This window comes from Macrosteles quadrilineatus, unplaced genomic scaffold (assembly GCF_028750875.1).
Source record: "Macrosteles quadrilineatus isolate MER2022 unplaced genomic scaffold, UCM_ALF_1.0 Scaffold_2__2_contigs__length_208266976, whole genome shotgun sequence".
NCBI classification, from domain to species: domain Eukaryota; kingdom Metazoa; phylum Arthropoda; class Insecta; order Hemiptera; family Cicadellidae; genus Macrosteles; species Macrosteles quadrilineatus.
This window is the reverse complement of record NW_026542595.1, coordinates 57,424,091-57,450,505: the sequence shown is the minus strand read 5'-3', so window position 1 is coordinate 57,450,505 and position 26,415 is coordinate 57,424,091. Positions and strand designations below refer to the sequence as shown.

General features: G+C 36.2%; 1 protein-coding gene across 5 annotated transcripts; it reads left to right on the top strand.

The window, feature by feature from the left end:
• The first annotated feature begins 754 nt into the window (after nt 1–754).
• LOC128987583 (uncharacterized) lies at nt 755–26,415 on the top strand. 5 transcript variants are annotated; one of them, XM_054408511.1, is made up of 12 exons: nt 755–818; nt 3,239–3,329; nt 4,175–4,382; nt 5,877–6,118; nt 7,888–8,040; nt 12,933–13,074; nt 14,662–14,745; nt 16,537–16,655; nt 18,006–18,117; nt 19,838–20,023; nt 20,280–21,900; nt 26,184–26,415. In XM_054408511.1, exons 1-12 carry the CDS (start codon nt 815–817, stop codon nt 26,342–26,344), a joined length of 3,123 nt encoding a protein of 1,040 aa, XP_054264486.1. In that variant the 5' UTR covers nt 755–814; the 3' UTR covers nt 26,345–26,415. The 5 variants fall into 5 exon arrangements, with proteins under 5 accessions (XP_054264486.1, XP_054264487.1, XP_054264485.1 ...); XM_054408512.1 differs by having other exon boundaries at nt 7,885–8,040; nt 16,543–16,655; XM_054408510.1 differs by having other exon boundaries at nt 7,885–8,040.

The following is a 26,415-nucleotide window of genomic DNA, read 5'->3' as shown; positions in this document are numbered from 1 at the left end:
ATTCTTTTCCGTTTTATTTATTGGCTTCCCCTTTAAACAATTCTGTTATTAAAAATTTTAATTAATATTTACTCCAATTTTTTATATAATCTACTTATTTTTATTTTTACAGGTTCCCATAGCACTTAGTACATTTTTATTTAAACTTTTTTCTTCAATTGCAAATTAGCTCAAAAAATACATATATAATTTTTAGCAACTCGAGTCTACGCACAGACCACTGAGGTCTATGTAGACTCATTTCCATTATATATTAAATTAGTTATTATTCAAGCCGGAGCAAACACTCAACTAGTATTTAAGTTTTTACTTTTATAACTTATAAATTAATTTTACTAGAATTAATTTACGTTAACAATTACTGTATAATGCTTCAGGGCTATATATATTTTTATTTTATTTTATTGAAAAATTGTAAATTTGTATATATTGTGGAAATAAACTGATTTGATTTGATTTGATTTGATTTGAGCTATTAACATACCTAGGTAAAACATTTTTATCATGTGCCCTCCTAGTACCGGTAGCAGCAAACCTAAGTACTCGTTAAACTTAATGTTACTTAAATAAATGGAATCAATCTGTTTGAGGACAATGGACATTCTAATTTACGTAAAAATCCAAGCTTAGTCAGCTGGTTTGCTGCGGCGGGGGTATTTTATAATACTGTCTCAATTGCTGTTGGTTTACTATACTCTATGTGGATTGGTGGATTCGTCTTTAACAATACAATGTCAAAGGAGTTTGGGAATTCGGAGGTTTGTTTGTAAACAAATGGAATCATCATCAGCTACAAGACAAAATCGTTCAGTTCATGGGTTAGTTTAAGAATAACACAACATATTAAACAATTGAAATACTCATCATTCGTTAACATTTTCACAACATGAAATTTATTTCAAAATTTTGCCTATGTTGATTACATTATCATGAAAAAAGTGTGTAAGTGCAGTCTATCCATAATTGGTTTTGGATTAGGCCTAGTTTAAGAATAAGTTAAGCTTAGACACTCTAGACCTAGTCCTAGTCTTATTCAACTAATTCATTATCTAAATAATAAATATTATTATTTTTACTTTTGAAAAACTTTCAAGTTTTCAACAGATTCAAGCCACTAAACTTAACCTCACCAAAACTATTTAGAATTGTTCATATTCTATATGGATTGTAACAATCGACTGAAGTCAGATTTAGCTACCAAAGTTTTGCCCAAAAAATAACCAATTAAGTTTGGGAGTTTCATTTTTAAATTTAAAGTTCAATAGTATTTATAAGTACCCTACGATATAATATTTTTTTCAACATGTTTATAACAATGATAACGTAATTTAATTATCCTGAATAAATATTATCACCATTGAAAGTAACTTCACGACTCTTTACATATAAATGTTTGTCAATGTAATCTTAATTAACATAATTAACTTAAATACTAATCAAACCAAGGTCCAAACTGACAGAAAATAAACATAGCCTACTTAAAATGTTCAAAAGGAAGAGGAAGTACTTACTTATTGTTTATTTTGCATGCATGCTCAGTTGAAAGAATTTAAATGAGAGTTCCCATTTCATTGGGAAGTTAGCTTAAAAAGTTTAGCCTAATTTAAAATTGAGAAATATTTAAGGCAGGTAACTTAAACCTTACAGTACACTCCCTCTTATCCGAACACCTTTTTACCAGACGTCTGTTTAACCAGACTACAATCGGCAGAAATAACATAGCCTACCTTTAACTGGACAATTTTTATCAGCACATCGGTTTAACGGTACTAGGCTATATTAGCAGAAAGTGGGCAGTACATACTGAAATTTCTTTTCTCTAGGAAAACATTTGAGACCAGTGATCACGTTTTCTAACTTAAATACAGTAAAATTCTCTCCCAAATTTAAGTAAAATGTTTGAATTAGTTTTCGAGTGATTCCTGTGGCGTTTAAACATGTTGGCTATCGTACAGTACAGTGGTACTCTATATTGTGATTGTTGTTTGAACCAAACATTTAAGTATACATAGTAAGTTGTACTCTGTATTGTCCAGTATGCAGCTGTGTCCATTTGTTTTTTTGTAGGCCTAGTTACTTATAATGTGGTACTCCATGAATTGTATGGTTCCTTTTCCTTGTTCATTTGTTAAAGATTTAAAAGGTAGGTACAAAGCCTTGACATCTGGTGTTTTTTGTTTTTCAGTAGGCCTAATCATTCCTAAGTATCTAGATCTACTACTTTTATGCAATATCCTAATATTTTCATGTCTAGAGTCATCCCTAATTTAAGGACTTTTAAGTTAAGGGACGTCAGATAATCCAGAAAACCCATTATCCGAACCTTTTTGATCTCGTTCCCGAGGAGACTGGATAAGAGGAGTCTAAGTTACTGCAGGGTTAAAAAGAGAAGATTACTTTAGAATGTTAGTTTATGTGAGCAAAGCCAATCAGAAGAAGACTGCTTTAGTATCTGGTTATGTTTGATTGTAATAAAGTAGCCCCAGTGTTCGATATGTGGGGGAACACAGCGGAACGGAATTCCGGTACATCTCTTTCGTAGAGATAAAAAATAGGTACAAATCACATTAAATAGGTAACAGTTCTGGCACCTAATTTTTTACAAATCGAACAATGAGTTGCCCTAAGTAACCTAAGAAATTAATGCACAAGATCTTCCAAAAATATTAAAATTGCTTTACGGTACCATAATGACGATAGATCCCATCTTATTTTCAATGGGATAGGTATGGCTTGGATGACACCCCCTAAATTTCAAAGGATTGATAGCCTTACCTCATTTACCAACAGTCTCCTTTGACTTGCAACACTTACTGCAAATATGCTCACCATTATACAAGCTTCAATGCTGTTTACCTCGTCCGACAATCTCCCTGTTCATTTTAAAGTAATCTCAGCGTATCTGTAAAAAAAGGATATGATCAATCTTCTCATGACATTGTTTGTACAACAAGTGATGGGTGAGCCTATCAACGCTAGCCCTACTGGTGTAGAAGGAGACTTCACTTCATCTCTTGCATTGTTCTTACCTGGCTCTAATATAATTGAGCTGCACTTGTAATTGCATGGAATTTGAAAGGAAGACTGGAGAAGACCTATCAGCCACTGTGTAGCCTAACTAAGTCCACAATAAAGGGCAATACATTCTTCGTTCCCAGTTGTTGTAGTTGTTATTGTTTTTATTTGTAGTTGATTCAACTTTAAGGTCTCAATCAATCAAAAATGTTTATCTGTTTAGGAAACATGGAAAAAAATAAAATGTTGAGTCCAGGAGAAGGCGCTCTTTTAAATACACACTCTGAGCAAATTAAGGAAGAGTTTTACAAATGGTAAGTACAAAGTAGTGTCTAGATAACTCTTGAGCCTAACTCTGGTGCCTTTAGATAGTTTGGCCCACCTATCATATATATATTTTTGAACATCTATGATCATAACTAAACCTATTAATGCTACTTAAAAGAGTCAAATTAGGTATGATCTTGATATTGCTAGTAGCCTAATAAAATTTTATGAACAGTGTTTCCACAGTTTTATCTGGAAACCGGATTTTTAGATGGTGGGCGAGATTGAAACATGATGCCGTATAAAATGGAATTTTCGGTATGACACTGTCCTTTTTTACTGGTTTTCAAATAAAAACCAAACTTAACCCCAATTGATTTGACTATTTTAGCTAACATTATAGCAAGGTTAAACAATCAACAAAGGGTGTCGTTAAAGTATCAGACTTTTTTGTGTATATAGGTCCAAAGCTCGCAAGTATAAGTCGCCGCTTACTGGTATCATTGGTAAACAGAATGGCACCATTTTCAGCTCTGTAGCTATCTTTTTGGCTTTGGTTTGCTGTGTGATTGGATAACCTTTTACAGTAGATTATTGAAACTCTCGCTGCATACAATATATGATACGTGTTTTTTGGCCACATGAGACATAGAACTGATAGTAAAATGCATCGCCAGATGACTGAAGGTTATAGCCTTAATGCAATAAGTGAAGGTAGAGTGCAGAAATGGGCTAGATAGTGGAAAAATGGCCATTAAAACCTTTTTTGTGGCCTTCTGTGAGAAGTCTTGGTAACTGGGCCGTAAAATGAGTTTGGAAAACACATTTCCTTCTAAAATGACAACCTGTCTTAACAAGTTCTACAACTTTTAACTTTTGACTTGATTTTCAGGTTTGAAAATCGAGGTCTTTTGGCTGAATTAAGAGCGTACATGCGGCAACTGATGGTGAAAGCACTAGAAGAAAACAACAGCAATGGCAAAACAAAGTGGGCAAAGAAATCCTCTACTTCTCCAAAACTTCAAGCAATAAATTTGTTGGTCGTGGATTATTTGTTTCATGAGAATTACTTTTACACAGTGTCAGTGTTTGCATCAGAGGTAAGTTAATATAAATATTGTTGTACCAATAGTATTTTACATTTACTATATAGGTTCATTAGCACAAACTACATTATCCTAAACTTAGTTAGAGCCTAGGTACTTATAAACTGGTTTAGTTTTCTGTGGAGCTTTGTTCCAATTTAGTAATGGCACATCTTGTGTGTGAGAGATTTATTTTCATACCAAATCTCTACTGTTAATTGGTGTCAATCAGGTTGACAAGTTATAAAGAAAAAAAATATTGAAGCACACCCCATTTCTATGTTAAATCTGCGGGGTAGCCAGTTTTAAAATAAAAACTACCATAATTTAATTGAAACAATGACAAAGTGGGTGGATGTCAATTAATCATTTATGTTGAACTAGCTGAACCCGGCAGACGTTGTCTTGCCTTTGACTATTTATAATTTAAGTACCGTAACGTTTAATTGTCTTATTGTATATGAAGTGCTTATAACTACGGTAAATTAAAATACGTACGACAACTAATGAAACACATATAGTACAAAGGATAACCGATTCTTTATTATTGCTCTTATATTAATGCTAGTGGGTAGACAATATTTTTGGTCTTTCTATTCGGCTCAATCACGTCCTGGTTGAAGTTCGTTCGCTACGCTCACTCACCTTTAGGTTGGAGCTCGTTCGCTGCGCTCACTTGCCTTCAGGTTAGCTCGTTCGCTACGCTCACTTGCCTTCAGGTTAGCTCGTTCGCTACGCTCACTTGCCTTCAGGTTAGCTCGTTCGCTACGCTCACTTGCCTTCAGGTTAGCTCGTTCACTACGCTAACTCGCCTCCAGGTTGAAGTTCAATTCGCTATGCTCACTCACCTTTTGGTTGCAAATTAGCTGTTGTCATAAATGTAAAAGAAATAATAGTACTGCAACCTGTTGGTAATCCTTGTAACTTTAATGCTATTGAACATCATAGAACAGAACCAACTTGTTTAATTGAAACAGCTGTTAAGATTCATTAATTCCAGTTCTCATAAGGTTAACGTGGGAAACTCCAGAGCCACTGGGGCGGAGCCGATTGGACGGAACACGAAATTGATGGTGTATAAACCTATTCCATGAAATTCTACACGTACCGGTATGTACCAAGTTTCGTGGCAATCGGTTCAGCGGTGTCTGAGTTTATCACTGCCAAACGTATACATATATATACAAACATCCTCTTTTATACTTATAGATGAGTATTTTTGACCAAGCCAAAATAAAAGTACAATTAATTGTTATCTATATCATATTAGAAGTCAAACAAATGTCAACATATCTAAAACTAAAGGGGAAAATGGAATTTTAACACAAACACTCTAAGATTGTAAATAGGTTTATCAAACTATGTTCTGTTTGCATTTATAATTCGCTCCCGATGGTCCATAGTGGTGGGATATCTACTACGACTACAGAATCCTAAATTCATTGACCTTAGATACAAAAATTATTTTAACAGTTTATATAAAGTGATAATGTCCTCATGACTGTTTAGGCTCATATCTTGGACAGCCTGCCTCAGTACTCCAGGTATGTGACAGAGAGTGTGCAGCAACGCAAGTGGGACCCATCACTACTGCCTCGGTTCTCACGTCAGGAAACCGAGGACATTCTAGACACATTGCATCTACCCCCCTCCACCTCTCAGCTACGTCACACCGTAGACTGCTACCTGGGCAGTCAGGAGAGTCTGCTGGCTTGTATTGTGCGGACCATGGTCTCAGCCACGCCTCACAGGTTAGAAACAAAAACAATATCAATCAGTTGTTTCAGACACAATCTCAACATTTTCTTTTAGAGAGATATGATTCAAACCAATCTATATAACGATCTGTTATACTCAGATTTTGCTATTTATTTAAAAGTATTTTGTGTGAGATACTGCCGAAAGGTCCATAAAAATACCAACTAACTGACTTTGTTTCCTTTATTAACAATTGTACATTACTCTTTGTATTTTAGATATAGAAGTCAACAAGGACACAGGTTGAAAATTTTTTACCTCAGTTTTTTTCCCCTGTCTTGAAAATTGGAATAACTTTAGCAATTTATAAACTGTCAGGAAAAACTCTAGTTATTAAAGAGCAGTTAATAATGTGTACAATGTGTTTTAATATAGATTTTCTGACATGATTAACTAATTTTAGAGGAACCTCATCATGACTACAAGATAAAATTATTTTACTTTTTTAATTTCAATTTAAGTTACTGGACTGGGTTACCGTACCTGGTTAATTCCTGTAGCTGGGTGTGAATTTAATCCTCTTTTTTGTATCAATGTTTCAATGGCTCCAATAAAATTATTATTAATAAAAGTGTTTGAAATGATTAAGGGATCATTTTGTAATTAGTATTCCCCTTTTTCAGAACAGTGATTGAACTATTAGTCTTATTTGCATTTATTCCGGTTTCCTTATTTATTATTTCCCAAGTTTTCTTTGAAATATTGTCAGAGTTTTTAATTTTTTCATCATAAAAGCTTTTCTTCTGTCTTATTAACTTATTTTTATAATCTTCTTTCCTCTGCTTACAAATATATAGAAGCTCATTATAAACTGTACATCTGGCTTGTTTTTTCAATTCCGCTATTTCATTTTTTTCATGTATCAGATTTGAATCCATCCACTCATTTTTGTTGTTTAAAATTTTTTTACTCTCTTTTTAGGAAAAACTAAATTAAAATAATATTAAAATATGTTGTCAAACACTGTAAACTTATCTTGTACATCGACCATATACAAAGGTTTTCCTAATTGTTGCTGGTGTCGCAACTAGTTTAGACTTTCTACAAAGTCATCTTCAGGCGTCAAGGATATCAAAAGGGTTGTAACTTCATATGAAGTGACAACCTTTTCCACATTTGCTAGTGTCGCAACTAGTTTCGACTTTCTACAAAGTCATCCTCAGGCGTCAAGGATATGGAAAGGGTTGTCAAGTATCAGTAACAAAGCTACACACAGATCATCTCACAGCATTTTACACTCATACCTGTTTCGGTTAAAATACGCATTTAGGGGGCGTCCCCATCTCAACTAATTGTTAATGGCCTTGGAAGATAAAAATATCGTCTTTAGACAAAACAAGAGAAATTTAAATGACTGAATGAAGGGGTTGCTCAGGATTGAGAGTAAAGCCATTGACTGATAAAAATTGCAAACATCAAACTATTCGCCTACATGAGGATTTCTACTAGAAACACACGAATCTGTAAATGCTGTTTGAAGTGGTGGTGTGAGGCTGTAACACTGTGAGAAAAAAAAATGAAAATAAAAATGGAAAGTTGGAAAAAACTAAGAAATGTCAATCAATCATTTGAAAAGGCCTTAAAGTGTCATCTTGTATTATATATTTCAGTTACATTATTGCCCTTTTCTCATCACTTTTAAACAAATAGGCTATTTGTTAAACCAAAATGCTATCCAAACAACCTCACTCTCTTTATTACAATTATAAACAGTTGTTTAAAGAGAGAGAATTTCACATAACTTATTTTCTGTCGATAGCAGCCGTAGCTATCAAGAGGAGAGGATGGAGGAGATGGTAGAAGAGCGAGGTGTTATCAGCAGCCATCAGTTGTGGAGTGAGGAGATGCAGCAACTATTGCTAATGGCTGGAGTAAAGCTCTCTCACATCCATCGCATGCAACACAAGTGGGCTCAGTATGTATCAGTACCTGGGGACCGAGCCTTGCTCGGGGAAAATTATTAGTTTACTCTGAAAAGTATTGCAGATACATTAATCCACTCCCAATCTCCATACTGCTCACCTTCACTACTTACTTCACCACTCCCTACGTCGTGGACCTGTTTGCCCTCCTTCCCTATACCATTTTAGAATTGCAGATACATAAATGCCACAGACAGTTCCCACACTCTGCACTGCTAGCATTACTACATTTTAGGATTGTAGATACCTTAATCTAATCGTCATTAACAGTTTCAACACTCCGGGCTGCTTGCCTTTACTACTTCCTTCACCTCTTCCTACGTCGCAGACCTGTTTCTCTCCCTTCCAATGGCATTTTAGGATTGCAGATACCCTAATCTAATCGTCATTAACAGTTCCAACACTCCGGGCTGCTTGCCTTTACTACTTCCTTCACCTCTTCCTACGTCGCAGACCTGTTTCCCTCCATTCCCATAGCATTTTAGGATTGTAGATACCTTAATCTAATCGTCATAAACATTTCCCACACTCCGGACTGCTCACCTTTACTACTTCCTTCACCACTTCCTACGTCGCGGACCTGATTCCCTCCCTTCCCATAGCATTTTAAGATTGTAGATAACTTGATTTAATCGTTATTAACAGTTCCCACACTCCGGACTGCTCACCTTACTCCTTCCTTTACCTTACTACTTCCTTCACCACTTCCTACGTCGTGAACCTGTTTCCCTCCCTTCCCATAGCATTTAAGGATTGCAGATTCCTTAATCTAATCGTCATAAACAGTTTTCACACTCCAGACTGCTCGCCTTTACTACTTCCTTCACCACTTCCTACGTCGCGGACCTCTTTCCATCCCTTCCCATAGGATTTTAGGATTGCAGATTCCTTCATCTAATCGTCATAAACAGTTTCCACACTCCAGACTGCTCGCCTTTACTACTTCCTTCACCACTTCCTACGTCGCGGACCTGATTCCCTCCCTTCCCATAGACTACCCTAAATGTAGATAACTTGATCTAATCGTTATTAACAATTCCTACACTCCGGACTGCTCACCCTTACTACTTCCTTCACCACTCCCTATGTCGTAGACCTGTTTGCCCTCCTTCCTTATATTATTTTAGAATTGTAGATACATAAATGCCACAGACGGTTCCCACACTCTGCACTGCTAGCCTTACAACTTCCTTCCCCATTTCCTACGTCATGGACCTATTTTCCTCCCTTCCCATTACATTTTAGGATTGCAGATACCTTAATTTAATCGTCATAAACAGATCCCACACTCCAGACTGCTCGCCTTTACTACTTCCTTCACCACTTCCTATGTCGTGGACCTGTTTTTCTCCCTTTCCATAGCATTTAAGGATTACAGATACCGTAATCTAATCGTCATAAACAGATCCCACACTCCACACTGCTACCCTTGAATATAGAATCGTGTAATCTTCAGTATAATCTTTGCTCAATAGTAACAACTGATGTTTTTCCTTTTGTACTGTATTTTGTTTTGCTAGTATACTGTGGATAGGCAAATTACAAGTCTTTTGTTTACTTTTTCCTTGTTATTTAATTCAGCCAACATGGTTACCTAGCAACCCATAAGACTAATGTAAAAAAATGTGATTTTCAGTTTCATTTTTCTACGTAATTAGATTTTTGTTGGCAGTTCTAACTGCAGTAAACTCGTTTTTAGGCCAGAAATAAACTATATACAACATTTGAAGAAAATCGTCAGAGCCGTTTTCGAGATCTTGGTGCAAGCATACATACATACAAGCAAACTTTGCTCGTATTAGAGTATAGGATATCCATTGGGTCAGGGAGTGAAATTAAAAACCACCTGATAGCTTTATGTAACATGCTGGTCTTTTTCACTGTAGGCCTACTCTGATTATAATATTAAAGAATATTCTTTTAATCTTAATGTTAATAATGGTAAAGGAAAAACTATGATTTGCAGTAAAATATCCCCCATAACCTTTGTAAACTCATTTAACTTGACATTTTTTAACCATAGGGTTTGTGGGTTATTGTGTTTATAGACACATATAAATCTATAAAAGTGTTGGTCATCGGCCATTTTTGGCTTCTGAGAACCCTATATGAAAAAGTGCAGGTTTACCAGATCTGGGACTTAGCCATGCTACTCAAAAATAGCTAGCCTACTTTCAATAGGCTTAAAAATAAGCTAAAATAAGCCAACAAGTAACAAGCTGTATACTGTATAGAGTAATAAAGCTACTCTGTCCACTGAACTCTCTGGGGGTAACTAGACTTCAGGTTCAGGGAGCTAAATTAGGCCTGTGAGATAAGTTAAAAAAAAGTAATCTGTTTTTGTACTTATTTTAAATCATGAATAATTTTGTAGGAAAACATGGCCAGATGAGTAATAAGAAGTATTAAGAAGCAGGGTGACAGGGCCGGATTTCCCAATAGGCCCGGTAGGCCCGGGCCTATGGGCGCAAGCTCCCAGAGGGCGCACGGCCGAGAGGAAAAATATTTTTTAATATCTAAAAATAAAATAAATAGCCATAGCTTAACATATTTTGCCAGTTGAAAAAAAGAACTCTTGCCAATAAAGCATTATAATTAGATAACTGTTAAAAAATTTAAACTATTTTTCAACATTACGCATAAATTTTGTTACAACATTGGTAACGAACATTGGTTATACGGGAGTAGGCTGTAGGGATGTTGACGAGTGCCCGAGCGGTACGCATCGTATTGCCACTGTATAATAATCTTTGCACTGCCACTAAGCTTGCTCGGCGCTACTGATCGGAGTGATTAGGGGCGCATGCGTGTTAGACACCATTGCCGTTTACCACCCCCATCTCACAAAAAGAAAATTTATTAACTAATCTTTTGATCAGTTTACCTGCAGGGTCAAGTTAAAATATATAATACGTTTTGTTGGATATTAAAAATACGATAAGTTTATTTTTAAAATTCAATAACAAAAAAATATTTATCTGTGTTTGCAACAGGTTTTAGAAAAATTAAATCCCCTCTAAAGTATCATTAATGGGGTCATTTTCTCCTCAGCTCAGACCTGAGGATAATTATGGTCGGCGGGACGATTGCTTTGTTTTGCTTTGCAAATATAATCTGGATGCAGTACAGCCATAGATTAACCATAAACTCAAGTCAACTTTTTATCACATTGTTAATTCTAAATAGTTTTTCATGTCTAGTTCATATATGTTGGTGACACTGGAAGTTAGTTTTGACGAAATTTGTTTCCTATTATTTTAGGGATAGTTCTATGTTGTGTGTTTTAATTGTGTTGTAATATAACCAGGGGACAACCTATTGTTTATGATTAGATGGTTTTATTTGGACAAACTAGGTTTAAATAACTTGGAATTGTTTTCAGCTAATCCCTAAGGATGACAAATCTACTAAAGGAGTATGTTTAATCTATGGTATCACATATTCTTATGGAGTTGATGTTTTAGGGCCTGAAATCGGAATCAATGGATACCTATACTTTTTTGCAGGAATGCTCTGTGGGTTGGATTGTTTTGTTTCAGTCCCACAAGCGTGAGCATTTGCTAAAAGCATAAAATTGCCAAAAGTGTTAAAGACGGAATTTTGTTAAGGCTAACCAAGATAATTCAAAAAAAAAAAACTTGCAATGATAAAATTCTGACGAGGGGTGGTGTTCAAGCAATTAACATATGCCTTTAGGCATAATATAGTTTTAAATAAAGGTTTGTAGAAAAGAAACTGTGACCAGACTAGGGGGCGGAAAAATTATTTGGGCCTAGGGGCGACAAAATGCTAAATCCGGCCCTGCAGGGTGAGTAGGTTGGGGGAAGTTGACAACCAGCAAAAAATTCTGTTCTAAAAAAAAATACCCCCGCCGCAGCAAACTTGCAGACTAAGTGAATTTCCATTTGTCTGATTGGATTTACACTAAAATGTCTCCTTAAAAATATCACATTTATTCCCTATTTTAATAGCATTAGTTTAACGAGTACTTAGGTTTGCTGCAACCGGGAGGGTAAAAAGGTTTCTTTTTTGTAAAATGTTAATAGTTTAGTATTAAATGAATGCATTTTCCAAATTTGATCAAAATATGTTCATAAACAAGCAAACGGCAACAATTTATTTATTCTCCATAAGAATAACATGGGAATTTTAAATTTTCAGTTTTTTGGAATTTTCTCTTTAACCATTAGGCGCATAATAACGCTTCAATATACTAAATTATTTGTTTTTTAAGCTCTACAAAATGGTTAGGAAAAAAATTGCTAAATTTTAAGTTTTAGGATCAAAAATGGGAAAACCCCATTTCTACCCCATAAAACCCTGTTCCCATAGTCCGATCATGCTGGTTCGCGAACTCGTTCGAATAAAGGTGGGTTTACACGTTTGTACCAAATTTCATCAAAATCAGATGACTTTTGCTTGAGTTATCACGCTAACGGAAACATATATAAATATATATATATATATATATATATATATATATATATATGAATTTGAACGGATGTGTTTTTTGGTCTCGAGGGACCTCAAAACAAAAAAGTAAATCGGTCCCGGGTCCAGGTCTTACCATGAGTACTACAGTAATAGCTTATTCCCTATAGGGGAAATTCGCTAAAAATAGGTACCTACCTAAGAAAAGTTAGGCTTAGGATATTTCACATAATCTTTTTGGGACCCGTAATTTCTTATAGCTATTGGAAAAGTATGCTATTAGCTAAGTTGTCATACAACACAGTCTTCACAAAACATTCAAAATTCTAATTTTGTTTGTAAAAATCACAAACTTACTTGTAGTATTTGAGTTTGGTAAATTTTAGACTTGAGATTCAGTTTCAACACGTGACCAATAAACAAGTCTTAAAATTGATTATTTTACCTTGCTCAGGATAATAGAAAAAGAAAAGCAGCTAGTAAAGAAAAAAGCAGAGGAAGATTTTGCTGCAAGAGAAGCAGAATGGCAGCATGCACTAGAGGAGCGGCTGGAAGAGGAAAGGATAGATCTGCAAGAGAGGCAGAGTAGAGTTGAGGTAGAATATCACCAATAGAATAGATTGCACATAAAAGATTATGGTTTTGTTCATTGTGTGGCTTTATAAATTAGCACTCAATAGTTATTTCTTATTTGTATAACTAGTGGGCAAAGTGGCACTGTGCAGCAAAAGCAATTTGCACTCGTGTTACACATTATAGTACAGGCGCTAGGTGCAGTGTGTATGCATGAAAAGAGTCAGAGATTATGACTTATGATGTTGGTAATGGGGGCTTAGGTGAGTGTAAAAACCCATGTCGTTGCCTCCAGGGGTGGTCGACAACTTAAGGGGGGGGGGGGGCGGCACAAAGTTGCGAAAAACGTTAAATTAGAAAACCACTTTTAACCCCCTTGTTATTGAACTAAGTAAAATATTCGTTTAAATTGACTTGATTTCGGCAATAGGAGGCTTGGTAAGTGTAAAAACCCATGTCGTCGCCTCCAGGGATGGTCGACAACTTTGGGGTGGGGGCGCAAAGTTACGAAAAATGTTCATCGGCAAACCGCTTTTAACTCCCTTTTTATTATATGTAAGTAAAAGATTCGTTTAAATTGACTTTTGATTTTTGTAATGGGGGCCTAGGTGAGTGTAAAACCCCATGTCGTCGCCTCCAGGGTTGGTCGACAACTTTGGGGTGGGGGCGCAAAGTTGCGAAAAACGTTAATCGGCAAACCACTTTTAACTCACTTGTTATTGAACGTAAGTAAAAGGTTCGTTTAAAATTACTTTTTATTTTGGTAATGGGGGCCTAGGTGAGTGTAAAAACCCATGTCGTCGCCTCCAGGGTTGGTCGACAACTTTGGGGTGGGGACGCAAAGTTCTTCTAATTTGTTGCCATATAGAGTAAAATAACTTCTTTAGACCATCAAAGCCTGTATTTAAATTATATTTTTTTAACATTATTACAAACAAAATTATCTCATAATTTATTTAAGACGAAAATGTAACAATAAACAATAAATGGTCACAAAATATAAATCTGAAATGTTGTACAAATATAAGCATTATTGGAGAGATGACAGTTTCTTCCATTTTATCCGTAATGTTCTAATCTGTACGTAAAGAAGCCCTCTATTACATAACATCAGTGTTAAGGGGTGTCACCGTTTATTTTGTAACTATTAGCCTCGGAGAGTTTTTGAAAGTGATTAACTTGAACTAAATTATCTGAAAACAATAAAAATAAACAACAAATTTCCATTGTTTTATTTTGTCCTGGTTTACAACCTATTCAGTGGTGGACTGAAGTTAAATTGTACGGAAATATTTTAGTGAAGATAGACTGAGTCTACCTTTACTGTAGACCATAATAAGTATTTTTATCATGATAGAAATAAAATGCTTAACCATCTCCTGGCCTTTCAACCAATACTATTTACAAACTTGTAACTCAGTGCGTTTTGATAACCTATCCAAGCAAAGAGATTTGATTAAAAAAACACCCTGGCTAATCAGCCATCACTAATCCACAAAAATGTCATCCAAGATTTTATGTTTAGTGGTGAACAATTGATTGATGGTTTGATAATGTTAGATGAATTGTGTGCTTTTTACTGAATCTAATCGTGTAACACAATGTCTCAGTTACGAGAGCAGAGCTTGGCAACACTGGCTGATCAACTGTCAACAGTCCACAAAGATGTCACATATCGGCTCTCTCAACTCCAGGTAATGAAGTCATTTTATTTTATTATTTTCATTTTTTCAATTAGTTTTTGTGTTTGTATTGCTTTTGGTTCCTTGGCTATCTGCAGTCGTCTCAGTCTGAACCTTCCTCGCTTGCTTCCTTGAGCAGTTATTTCAGTGACAAGTCAGGCAGTAGCACATTGCTGTTTTTTTTTAAACAGAATTTTAATTATGAAATGTATAATTAAATTTACAAGTTCAACAAGACCAATATATAATAATTTTATTTTATTTCCTAAAGAATTGTAATTGTTTCTCATCACAATAAATAGGGTCATAGGAAAGGAAAAAATATTTACTAAAATTGTGAACAAACATCTATTCACATGCGGCTTTTACAAATGTAGTTAGATCAAATTTTGTATATTTTCTTTTTTTTCACAAACTTTGCAATTGTGATGAAAAACAATCAACATCCTACATCACTAAAAAAGTTGTTAAGTTATTGTAAGATGTTAAGGTGTTCTGAGAGGCCACTGAAATAGCTGAGTAAAAAAGCATTTGGGTTTTGGACCAGGTAAAAAACAGCAGGTAGACAAAATTTGAAAATTCAAATTTAGTTTATACAAATTATAAAAGGGTTTGCAATGTTTGATATATCAACTCTATCCCTTTTGTTAAAGTAGAGACATCAAATAGGCTTTCTAAAACTAACTATTGTACTTAGCTATGTACAGGGTGACAATTAAGTCCTAGGATGACTTTATAACTTTAAAACAAAAAGATAATATCACAAACAAATTTGGAACACCATAACTGGTAATAGTAAGCTACTTTTTTGTGTACACGGTGATCAGATGTCAACTATAGGGGAAGGACATATATGTACATCAAACTAAAGGATTTGTTGAACTAAAAACAATGCTGCAAACTGGATCTCAAATGCACAACCGTATCAAATATGGCAGCTGTTCAAAGATTTCTTGAATATGCCATTTTGAATCTTAAAACTGATGCAATTTTTTACTCAGTTGTTCTCTTGAGCTCAAATTTGTGGCATTGTATTCTACTTATAAAGACCTTTAGTTTGATGTGTATATCAATATATGCTAAGGTTTATGATTTTCTTCCGTCTTCTAGTGAGGAGGTAGCATATAATAGTATAGCAAATGCAATTCATCTTTGAACAGCTGTCATTTTTGACTTGATTAACCATTTGAGGTCCGGTTTGCAGCTTTGCTTTTAGTTCAACAAGACCTTTAATTTGATTTGCATATCAACCTATGCTTACCTTTAAGATTTTCAACTTACTCCCTTTGGGCCGTCCATAGGTGACATCCAATCACCAATCATCACCTTAATTGTCACCCTGTATATTATGTAAGTTATTATATTCTCAAAGAAAAGCTAGTACAGGTAGCAGCCTCCCATCCCAAAACAAATTCAGTGATAATGATGATGTTTATCACGTTTATCATGATTTATTGAGAAACATGTTGAAAGGATTAAAATTATAGATAGATGTTTCCATGACAGACAATGGGCAGGACACAGCTGATGTTACACTGCACTGCGCCTGCAGCCTGTATGTTGGCATGGTAAACATTTCGTAGCGATCCACTGTAAACATCCAGCCTAGCCTATTTGAGGAAATGTGTTTTCTTAAACTTTACTTTACATAAATTTACATTGAAGCACATGCAATTTTTTATCTATAGTTACACACCAGAGGCCCCGAATGTATATTTCTCTACACACCAAGGCTATGAAACAACAGGTATTAATTAATAAGCTGGTCAGCACAGACTAGATGTCTAATAAGGTCCTTGACAGTTGCAGAACCAACAGTTGAATGAGAGGAGGCTCCAGCAAGAGCAAGAACAGCTACACTTGCAGCAAGAGACAAGAGAACAGGAGCTTGTAGTAGAAAACATTGACTGTGTTCCTCCCATGTATGTAATATACTAGTGGCTTTCCATAGCCACCCCAAGTTTCTAAGTAGATCATCAAATACTAGCACAGTACCAACACCTAAAACTAAAGCGGCCAACACACTGGGGCGCTTGTGCGCGCACATGTGACAAGCAAACAGCTCGAGTCGCATGTGCCCCGTCGTGTAGGTAAATGTGCCCATGCTAGTGATGCACATGCGAGGCGCCTAGTATCTGCCGCCGGACAAGCATCATTACAATTGCGCAAGTTTGTAACAATGCACGCCAGTCTGTGGGTAACCGAGGTACATGTTTGTGAAATAGCAGCAATATCGCAAATCGGGAACTACTAGGTCTGCGCCTGCGTGGCTCACAGTGGTTGTTCAACATTCACCGCCCCATGTGTTGTATTTTATTTGTCCTTGTTTGTTAGGTTATTGACTTCTTTGTTGTGCAGTTAAGATGTCCTTCAATGGCCAAAGAAAGTTTTGGTCTGGTTTAATCGAGCTTTATAGATCATAGACCTACGTATTTGGAGGATGTGAAAAGTGTACATTTTTTCAAGCAAATACTGTACACGTGAAAAGAAAGTATGGAGGTATTGATAACAAAATGCAAGGAAGTTTGTAATGTAGGCTAACCCAGTTTCAAAAACAGTTTTAATAAGTTACCTTATTGTTTTGTGTTGCCTTGAGTTCTTGATATTTTTGTTTCAAGATGCGCATTTCGCCACAGGTTGTGGCATTGTCAGAGGTCACTATTCTATGCTTACATCTTAATATATACAATGTTTATGTACACGAGAGTCACTGTACCGGTTGTCACATCGTGCTATTGTATTGAATTATATCTGACGTAATATTTGTTATGTACAATGAAGGGAAATACAATTTGTTTTATTATTTATTATTTCAGCGTGTATTGTGAATAGAAACATAACAAACATCCAGTATCATGAACTCTCCTCCATATACCAAGCCATTATGTAGAATAGTTTTGATAAATTGCATGTACTGTTTGGTAAATTTTGTTCACTTCATCGTGTTTTTTTACCGTCCCAAATACTGATAGTATAGTAATTAGGCCATAGTTGATTCTCAATACCAATACCATTATCCAAGGATCGGTGTTGTCAAGAATCGTAATAGATTTTGTAAATAAATTTTACTACTTAAATATCTTTAATAGTTATAATACTGTGATATAAAATAATTGTGATATTTTATCTGAAACAAAATTGCATTAAGGAAAACCCAATCTTGGTAATACGACATTGTTGGTAAACGCTGGTCCCTCTCCTATCAATGGACAACTGTACTTAAGTTTTCATTTGATGATATACTGTGATCCTGTTCTTTTGTTCTGTTACAGTCCAAGTGTTTCCAGATTTAGAGAGCAAGTTCCTGTTCAACCAAGTAGTAGAGTTGCTGAAGCTGAACGAAGCAGCCTCTCGATACCTTCTACCAAAGAAGCTATTGTTCAGGTATAAACTTTGCCAAGATCAGCAAACCTTGAGTGTTTCAGAAGCTAGTGGGTCTTAAGGCTCTAGAGCCACATTAGTGGCAATCGTGGGCCAAGAGATACCTGTAATGATATGGAGCATATTAGCTGTGGCCAGTCACCGCGATGGGGCGTGGGTGAGCCACTTGAGTCGTGCACCCTTCCTTCTTGTGGCAGTGACAGGCGACTCGACTGTGTCTGTGGTAGCGGACTATTGGTCGCTACAGCGCTTATTATACTGTGCCACTGTTGTCTGGCAATTTTGTTTATTTCATACTTAACTAAGCTATCAACATTTCAATAAAAAAACACACCTCAACCTTCCCTGTATCAGCAAACCATTGTACTCACTAAAATTAATGTTATTTAAATAGGAAATAAATCTGACAATTTTAAGGGAATATGCTGGTAGAAATCCAGTCAGGTAAATAGAAATTTGCTTAGTCTGCAGGTTTGCGGGTTTGTCAGGCGGGGTTTTTTTTTTAAGTTAACCCCTTGTGGTCGAATGCCGAGTATAGGTCGCCGGGCGCCATTTTCCGACTGCTCAAATGGCAACCTATACTCACAGAAAAATGAAAAAAAAGTTCAACCTCAAAGGGTTAAAAGAGGTTAAGTTTAAAATTGCTACATTACATAAGAATATTGTGTGCTGACTTTAACTACCAAAGTAGCCTGAATAAAAAATTAATTGGTTAAATTGGGGCGTTCTTAGTCCTAGTGGACGTAAGCCACAAATGGGCTTTTTGCACCCTCCACTTGATAAACCTGAATTGATTGATGGTTTGCTTGATCAGCCTATGAGCTCCTCTTGAGGAAGTTGTCTGCCCCTTGTCATTGTTTCAAGAACACTTTCCTTTACCTCATTCAGAGCTGTGCAGTCGTAGAGTAGATTATATACAGTATCCTTGGAAAGACTTAACCCTTCCCGGACGGGCGAAATCATGGCATAGGACGGGAAAAAATTAGAGGAAAAAATAAAAATAAATTTTTGATATTTGTGTTTTGTTATACAAGTATACATAAAAGAAACACAGTAGAACACATCATACTGTCAAAATAATTTTATCGTTTTTAACTATGCGGATATATCCTCGGATGAGTAGAAATACAGCGGATATATCCGCCACCCGTCTTTGAAGATATGACCATGACAACGTTAGGCAATAAATAAAGAACAATATGTAAACAATAAATAGAGAAAACGTAATGTTGAGCGCGAAACGTCGAGGGGGAGAGCGTAGGAGTGGTGGTAGGTGTGCGCGGGGGGGGGGGGGGGTGAGGCGCAGGAGAGGGGTTAGCGCGGTAGAGAGGGGGGAGAGCGCAGTCATGGAAAGAGCAGGATAGTGGCGCCTTGGTTCCGCGAAACATCTGGTTACTGCTCAAGCACCTGCCAGTCTGTCTGAAAAGAAGGCGGATATAACCGCTTCCCGTCCGGAGCATCAAAAACCATATGCGGATATATCCGTCACCCGTCCTTTGTCACCAAAGACTTATGCAGATATATCCGTCACTCGTCCGGGAAGGGTTAATAGAAATTCTACAGAAAGGATGTAATCTCATAAAATTTGAGGCTGATGTGACATTCGCCAACTTGTCAGCCACCTTGTTCCCTTCTATCCCCGAGTATCCAGGGACCAGACATAAGTGTCACCGTGTTGTACCTGCCAAGGGCAGACACTGTTAACTAAACTGTTCATTTACAGACAACAGAGGTAGAAGACATCAGAGTTTCTGCCTCCACACAAACGCTAATCAACGCTGTCACAATGTCTACCCAGACTGTGATTGAACCTGTTGTTGCATTCACCCAGACCATTGACACTGAGGACCATGAACTGCAGACCTCTTTTGACCAGCAAGACCCAGAGCTACTTGCGCAACTGGAGCAGGCAAGTACAAATGTCGCTATGAATACGATTTTTGATGGTAGCTTAAGAAACCTTTTTAGTGATCAAACCTTGCTCAGATGCAAGTGATGCTATAACTTCATGGAAGCTTCTGAAAACTACATTCTTATCTTTTATCATAATGAATTGCAGTTAAAGCTGTATTGGAAATATATATAGTTAGTTTAATAATGACATAGTTATAAAACTATTACTTTAGGTTTATAGATTTTTGTAACATTATCAAATTATGTTCTAGGCTAGAGGAAAAATCAGTGAACTTCAAGAGGAGAATGTTGAGTTGAGAGCCCATGTACTGCAACAACGTCACCGCATTGATGAGTTAACCAATAGAGCTGCAAACCTCTCTAGTCAGTTGGAGGAGTCTCAGATAGCAATGACAGTGTTGAGAGGGAGAGATAGTGCAGTTGTTACATCAGCTCTCTCAACCCCGACTCCTCCTCCTGTGATCATAGCCCCGACATTTGGTTACCGTACACCCCAAAGACAGGGAGGTGGAGAAGAATCTTTATTTGCCCCTAGACCTCAACAAGCTGCACCTAGAGTAGATGGTAGAAGAAGGCCTCTAAGATTTTCCTTCAGTCAGCAAGCTTCTCCAAACTCAGAAGAATCTAGTCCAACAGATGAAGTAATTCAGAATGCCAGAACAAGAATTGAGCAGCTGCAGCAAGAAAGTATTTTAATACGAAGAAATTTTCAGGATTTTCAAAATCGTTTACTAATTTCAGATTCTGTAATGTTTCCTCCATTACTTCCTTCAAGAACATCTGATTCAGTAATGAGGGTAAGAAGAAGTGAAATTAGACCTAACTTTTCTACAGATAGATCTCATCCCCACTTTTCACTTGGCAGTGTTCAAAGACAAGGGCAAAATCATCATCAATATAATGAAAACCAAGACTCTAGTAGTGAGATTTACGATACAGTGGGAGCTGAAAGCATTTCAAACTCAAGAAGATTATTCAATCAGAGGAACATCAGGCATTTTGAGAGATGGAAGCAATTCAAAAAGAAATTCCAAAAACGTGAAGGTTATAACAACTATAGTAAACGTAGCCAAAAGGCATTAAACAGTACTACATCTTCAGAGGACGATGATGTAGTAGGTGGACAAGGTTCCAGAAAGCAGGGTGGTAACCAGGATAAAAATGACATTGGTTCTATCAACGTCAACAGTAAAATCCAACAATCACATGATCACCATCCAAGGTTGGGCAAACAAAATATCTTTGATGATGGAACTGCCAAGAAGGAAAGTGCTTCTAGAGACAAAGAGGGCCCATCAAATCTAACGTCAAAAGTAAGAACTCATCTAGACATGGCAGCTGATAATGAAGTGTTAACAGTTTCATGTCCAAGTAAAGCAGATAATGGAATTGAGCTTGATCTTGAGCGTTCTGCAAAGCTCATTGAAAGTGTAAAGGTTCTTTTAGATGCTCAAAGTATCAAGGAATCTGTTGCCACTACAATGTCCAATGGAAGCTTAGCAGTAGAATCATTGCCTCGAGATTCCGTCAGTAACCCGCAGATTGACATTGGAAATATAGATGGTACCGTTTTAACAGCACAACATAGTGATTCTAAAAATAATGACAAACAGTTAATTATGTCTACGAACAAAAACAACACAACAGATAATATTGCAACTTCATTACCAACACAGACTTCTTCTAGTAAACAAGAAACACACACTGCTGTTTTTCAAGAAACTCAAGCAAATAAAAATCTACAAAAAATAGACATTATAAAGGATTTATCCCTGCATGATAACAAGCCTGAAAATGTTCTCTCCACTTTACCTGAATCAAATGCCGAAATTGAAGATGTATTGGCTTTAGACATTGGCATTTCTTCATCTGGTAAGTGCAAACGTTATTATGGTATTTTAGCGAATTTCACATATAGGGAATAAGCTATTACCGTAGTACTCATGGTAAGACCTGGACCCGGGACCGATTTTTTTTTTTTCGTTTTGAGGTCCCTAGAGGCCAAAAACACCATCCGTTCAAATTCATATATATATATATATATATTTATATATATACATATATTTATCTATACTTATAAAAGGCAAAGCCCTCACTGACACACTCACTCACTCACTCATCACTAATTCTCCCACTTCCCATTTACCTAGGAGGCTGAAATTTGGCACACCGATTCTTTAGGTATTAAATAGGAAAACTAAGTTGTTTTTATTCTGATCGGACCCTCGGGCTCCACCCCAGTGGCTCTGGAGTTTCCCATGTTAACCTTATGAGAAATGGAATTAATGAATCTTAACAGCTGTTTCAATTAAACAAGTTGGTTCTGTTCTATGATGTCCAATAGCATTAAAGTTACTGTACAAGGATTACCAACAGGGTGCAGCACTATTATTTCTTTTACATTTATGACAACAGCTAATTTGCAACCAAAAGGTGAGTGAGCGTAGCGAACGAACTTCAACCTGGAGGCGAGTTAGCGTAGCGAACGAGCTAACCCGAAGGCAAGTGAGCGCAGCGAACTAGCTCCAATCTAAAGGTGAGTGAGCGTAGCGAACGAACTTCAACCAGGACGTAATTGAGCCATGCGAACGAGCTCATCTTGAAAATTAAGAAGTTAAACGGGGCAAAGCCCGCGGGTACAGCTAGTATATATATATATGTGTGTCCGTTAGCGCGATAACTCGAGCAAAAGTTATCCGATTTTGATGAAATTTGGTACAAACGTGTAAACCTACGTTTATTCAAACGAGTTCGCGAACCATTATGATCGGACCATGGGAACGGGGGTTTATGGGGGCTTTTATGGGGTAAAAATGGGTTTTTCCCATTTTTGACCCAAAAAACATAAAATTTTGCAATTTCTTTCGAAACTATTTTGTAGAGCTTAAAAAAACAAATAATTTAGTATATTGAAGCGTTATAATGCGCCTAATGGTTACGGAGAAAATTCCAAAAAATTGTAAATTTAAAATTCCCATGTTATTCTTCTGGAGAATAAGTAAACTGTTGTAGTTTGCTTGTTTATAAACATATTTTGCCCAAATTTGGAAAATGTTTTTATTTTTTACTAACTATTAACATTTTACATAATAAACACTTTTACCCTCCCTGTTGCAGCAAACCTAAGTATGTTTTAAACTGATTCTATTTAAATAGGGAATAAATGTGATATTGTTAAGGAGACATTTTAGTGTAAATCCATTCAGGGAAATGGAAATTCGCTTAGTCTGAGGTTTGCTGCGGCGGGGGTATTATTTATTATCAAGCCGCATTTATTTTCATCAAATCAGTGATTCTTCATCAGGGCTGTCTTTGGAATCCTTGTCTATTGATAATCGCTTGTATACGCCAAGTTTAAATTACGATTTCCCCGAAGATATATTAATTTTGTTTTTGCACCCAAATTCACTATCAAAATTTTCTTGAATTAGAGATTGTTATTTTTAACTTCTTCCTGTTTGTTAACTTGTATTTATTGTTGCTATTTATTGTTATTTGTTTTTATTGTTCAATTATTGTTGTCAAATGTTATTGCTTGTTACTGTTCTGAATTGTTTTACATTTTGCACCTGTTATTTTTCATTAAATTGTATTATAATCTAAATCTTCTTATGTATTGGCGTCAGCCGTTAGTCAATAAATAAATAAATAAATTTGCAGAAGGAAACTCCAGCTGCACCAAAGTTACTATATTTTGGCAAAACTTTTGCTTGTATAACTGGTACAAATTCGAAAGTAATCAAAATGCTCCCGCCGCAGCAAACCTGCAGACTAAGCGAATTCCATTTGCCTGAGCAATAACCATTAAAAACACTTTGCTTTTTTTTTTTTGTTATTTAAGCTTTTTAAAATGGTATAATGATACTTTTGGAGAATTTCATTGTTTTGAGGGTCAAAAATGAGAAAACCCAATTTGTATCCCATTAAACCACCCATGGTCAGATCATGCTGGTTTGCAAATTCATTCAAGTTTATCCCGTCCTACATCTTCAAGCCAAATGTCATCAAAATCGGTCAAAAATTATTTAAGTTATTGCGTTTACAGCCGTATATATATACAGGATGTCCCACGAGAGGTGTCTCAAATTGATAACGGAAAAACGGCTTAACCTACAAGGATGAAATAAAATTATTTTCCACTAAATCGACCCCAAGGAATAACGTAAAAATTAAAATATTTTAAACTTTTTTACGATACATTTTTGAATTTTCAAATGTAAACATATGTTGTGTTATACAGCATCTTGAATGTATTTAATAGAAAAACATTTTGGCTAAAACAGAAATTTATTATCTTTTTTCCGTTTCAAAATGGCGGCAGTTTTTTTATCTATATTTTTTTAATACTCTGTGTTTCCTATACCAATGCACTTAGCCCTTCTCCGGTTGAATTTTCTTACTTGTAATGAAATTAGCTTTACTCTGATATCCTAGAAGAAAGAGGTTTTATGAAAAGAGAAAAATTCAAAAAAAAATTTTTGAATTTGCAAATGTCTATTGTTCAAAATTGTCAAATAGAAACATATGTCAAAAGGCACATCATTTTATAGGTTTTTTAATTCTGAACAACTTTGTAATTTACACTTAGAGGCTAAGTGCATTGGTATAGGAAACACTGAGTATTAAAAAGTATTGGTTTTTTCAAAAAAAAAACTGCCGCCATTTTGAAGCGAAAAAAGATAATTAATTTCTGTTTTCGCCTAAATGTTTTTCTATTGAATACCTTTAAAATGATGTTTAACATAATATATGTTTACGTTTGAAAATTCCAAGATTTAGACTAGTGACCCTCAGTTTTTGGCACACCCTGTATCGGGAAAACGTTAAAATATTTAACAATGGTACTTTGTTCCTTGGGGTCGATTTAGTGTAGAACATTTTTTTCATAAAAATAAAACAATTAGGTTACCAAGAATAACAAGTTTATGGAGATTAATGCCAGAAGAATATTTGTCCTTGACCTATTACAATTTTGAAATATAGGATAACCTTACCTTAGGCTAGGCGCGCACATGAGCGATTATTTTGAGGCGACTATTTCATCGGCCCATCTGTGCATCATGTATTTGAATGGAAGCGCGCACACAGGCGATCGAGAATTGCGCCGATTTTAAAATCTGGGTTTTGCCACAGATTTGTAGGCGAGGCGATGTAACATACAGATTGTTATCAGTCCGCGCACATGGTCGACTAAAAAATCGGCCAGTCGCTTGTTTTTCTCCACAGGAGTCAGTGAACTTCAGTGTGAGTTGTGCTGTTATCTTTGCTAAAAAAAGGTTACAGCTGTTATAATATAAGCTGAAACTTTCAACAGACATTCTCTAGTAATTAAAGAGTGTCATCACGCAAAGTGTATAGTTTATAAAACTGTCGATTTAAACGTCTCTGACTTACTACCGGATGAACCTAATATTTAAGTTGTCTTCTTTTTTTCTTTGATCTAATTAGAAGAGCACAAACACAGGTTAATTCAACAAAGTCCATTTTAGTATAGCTTAAACGCACTCAAAAAAAATCCATTTCTCGACTAAAAAATCGTCACGTGTGCGCCTGGACATAAATCAAGGGCGATTTATTTTTGGCCGTTTGTTTTTATCGGCCAATAAAAAAGTTGACCGTGTGCGCCAGGCCTTAGTTGTCTGCAGTAGTCTGCTGTGCAGGCCAGTGGTGGCAATAAGAGCCCGTGCCCCCACCCTCCCCGCAAGTTTGTTTGCCGGGCCGCCCTCTCCCAATAATCTTCAAAAACATTATCATCTGTTGCACAATCGCGGGCCCATGTCCCGGTAAAATTTCCCGAAAAATCCCGGTCAAGACTCACAGGTCCTCCTAGCTCGCAAGCCCCCGGGCCCGCTATTGCCGCCACTGGCGCAGGCTGCAATTATGTGTTACATTACAGTATTGTTTTTAGACTTCCAGCAATCAAAAAGCGAGTCTAGAAGTTTCAATTGCAGCTTTTAAAATGAAATATTATGACAAAGTACAGCACAACGACTTGTCATCTGTGACGACTGGACAGACGTTAAGGAGACGAGCACGTCTCTGTTAGAAAGTGTGTGATCAGCACTTGTGTATCAACATAAGACAAAAACTTCCTTACTTTCTGAATAGCCGTCATATTTGCATTCAGTGTTGATGTAGCACTGCTGTTGTTACAGACTTAGGGGATGTGGAGAGTGTAGAGAGAGCAACAACTTCCCTGACATCAGGTAGTGACATTCTGAGAGAGCTGAACCCATCCAAGACAGACTCTAGCAGCAGTGTCATATCTGCAGGCTTTGGAGAAGATAGTAAACACTCATCTGATTTTTGGGAGTAATCAGTAATCATTATGTACAGTGTATAAATGTGTAAAATATAAATTTCATTAAATGTATTCATAGAAAAATC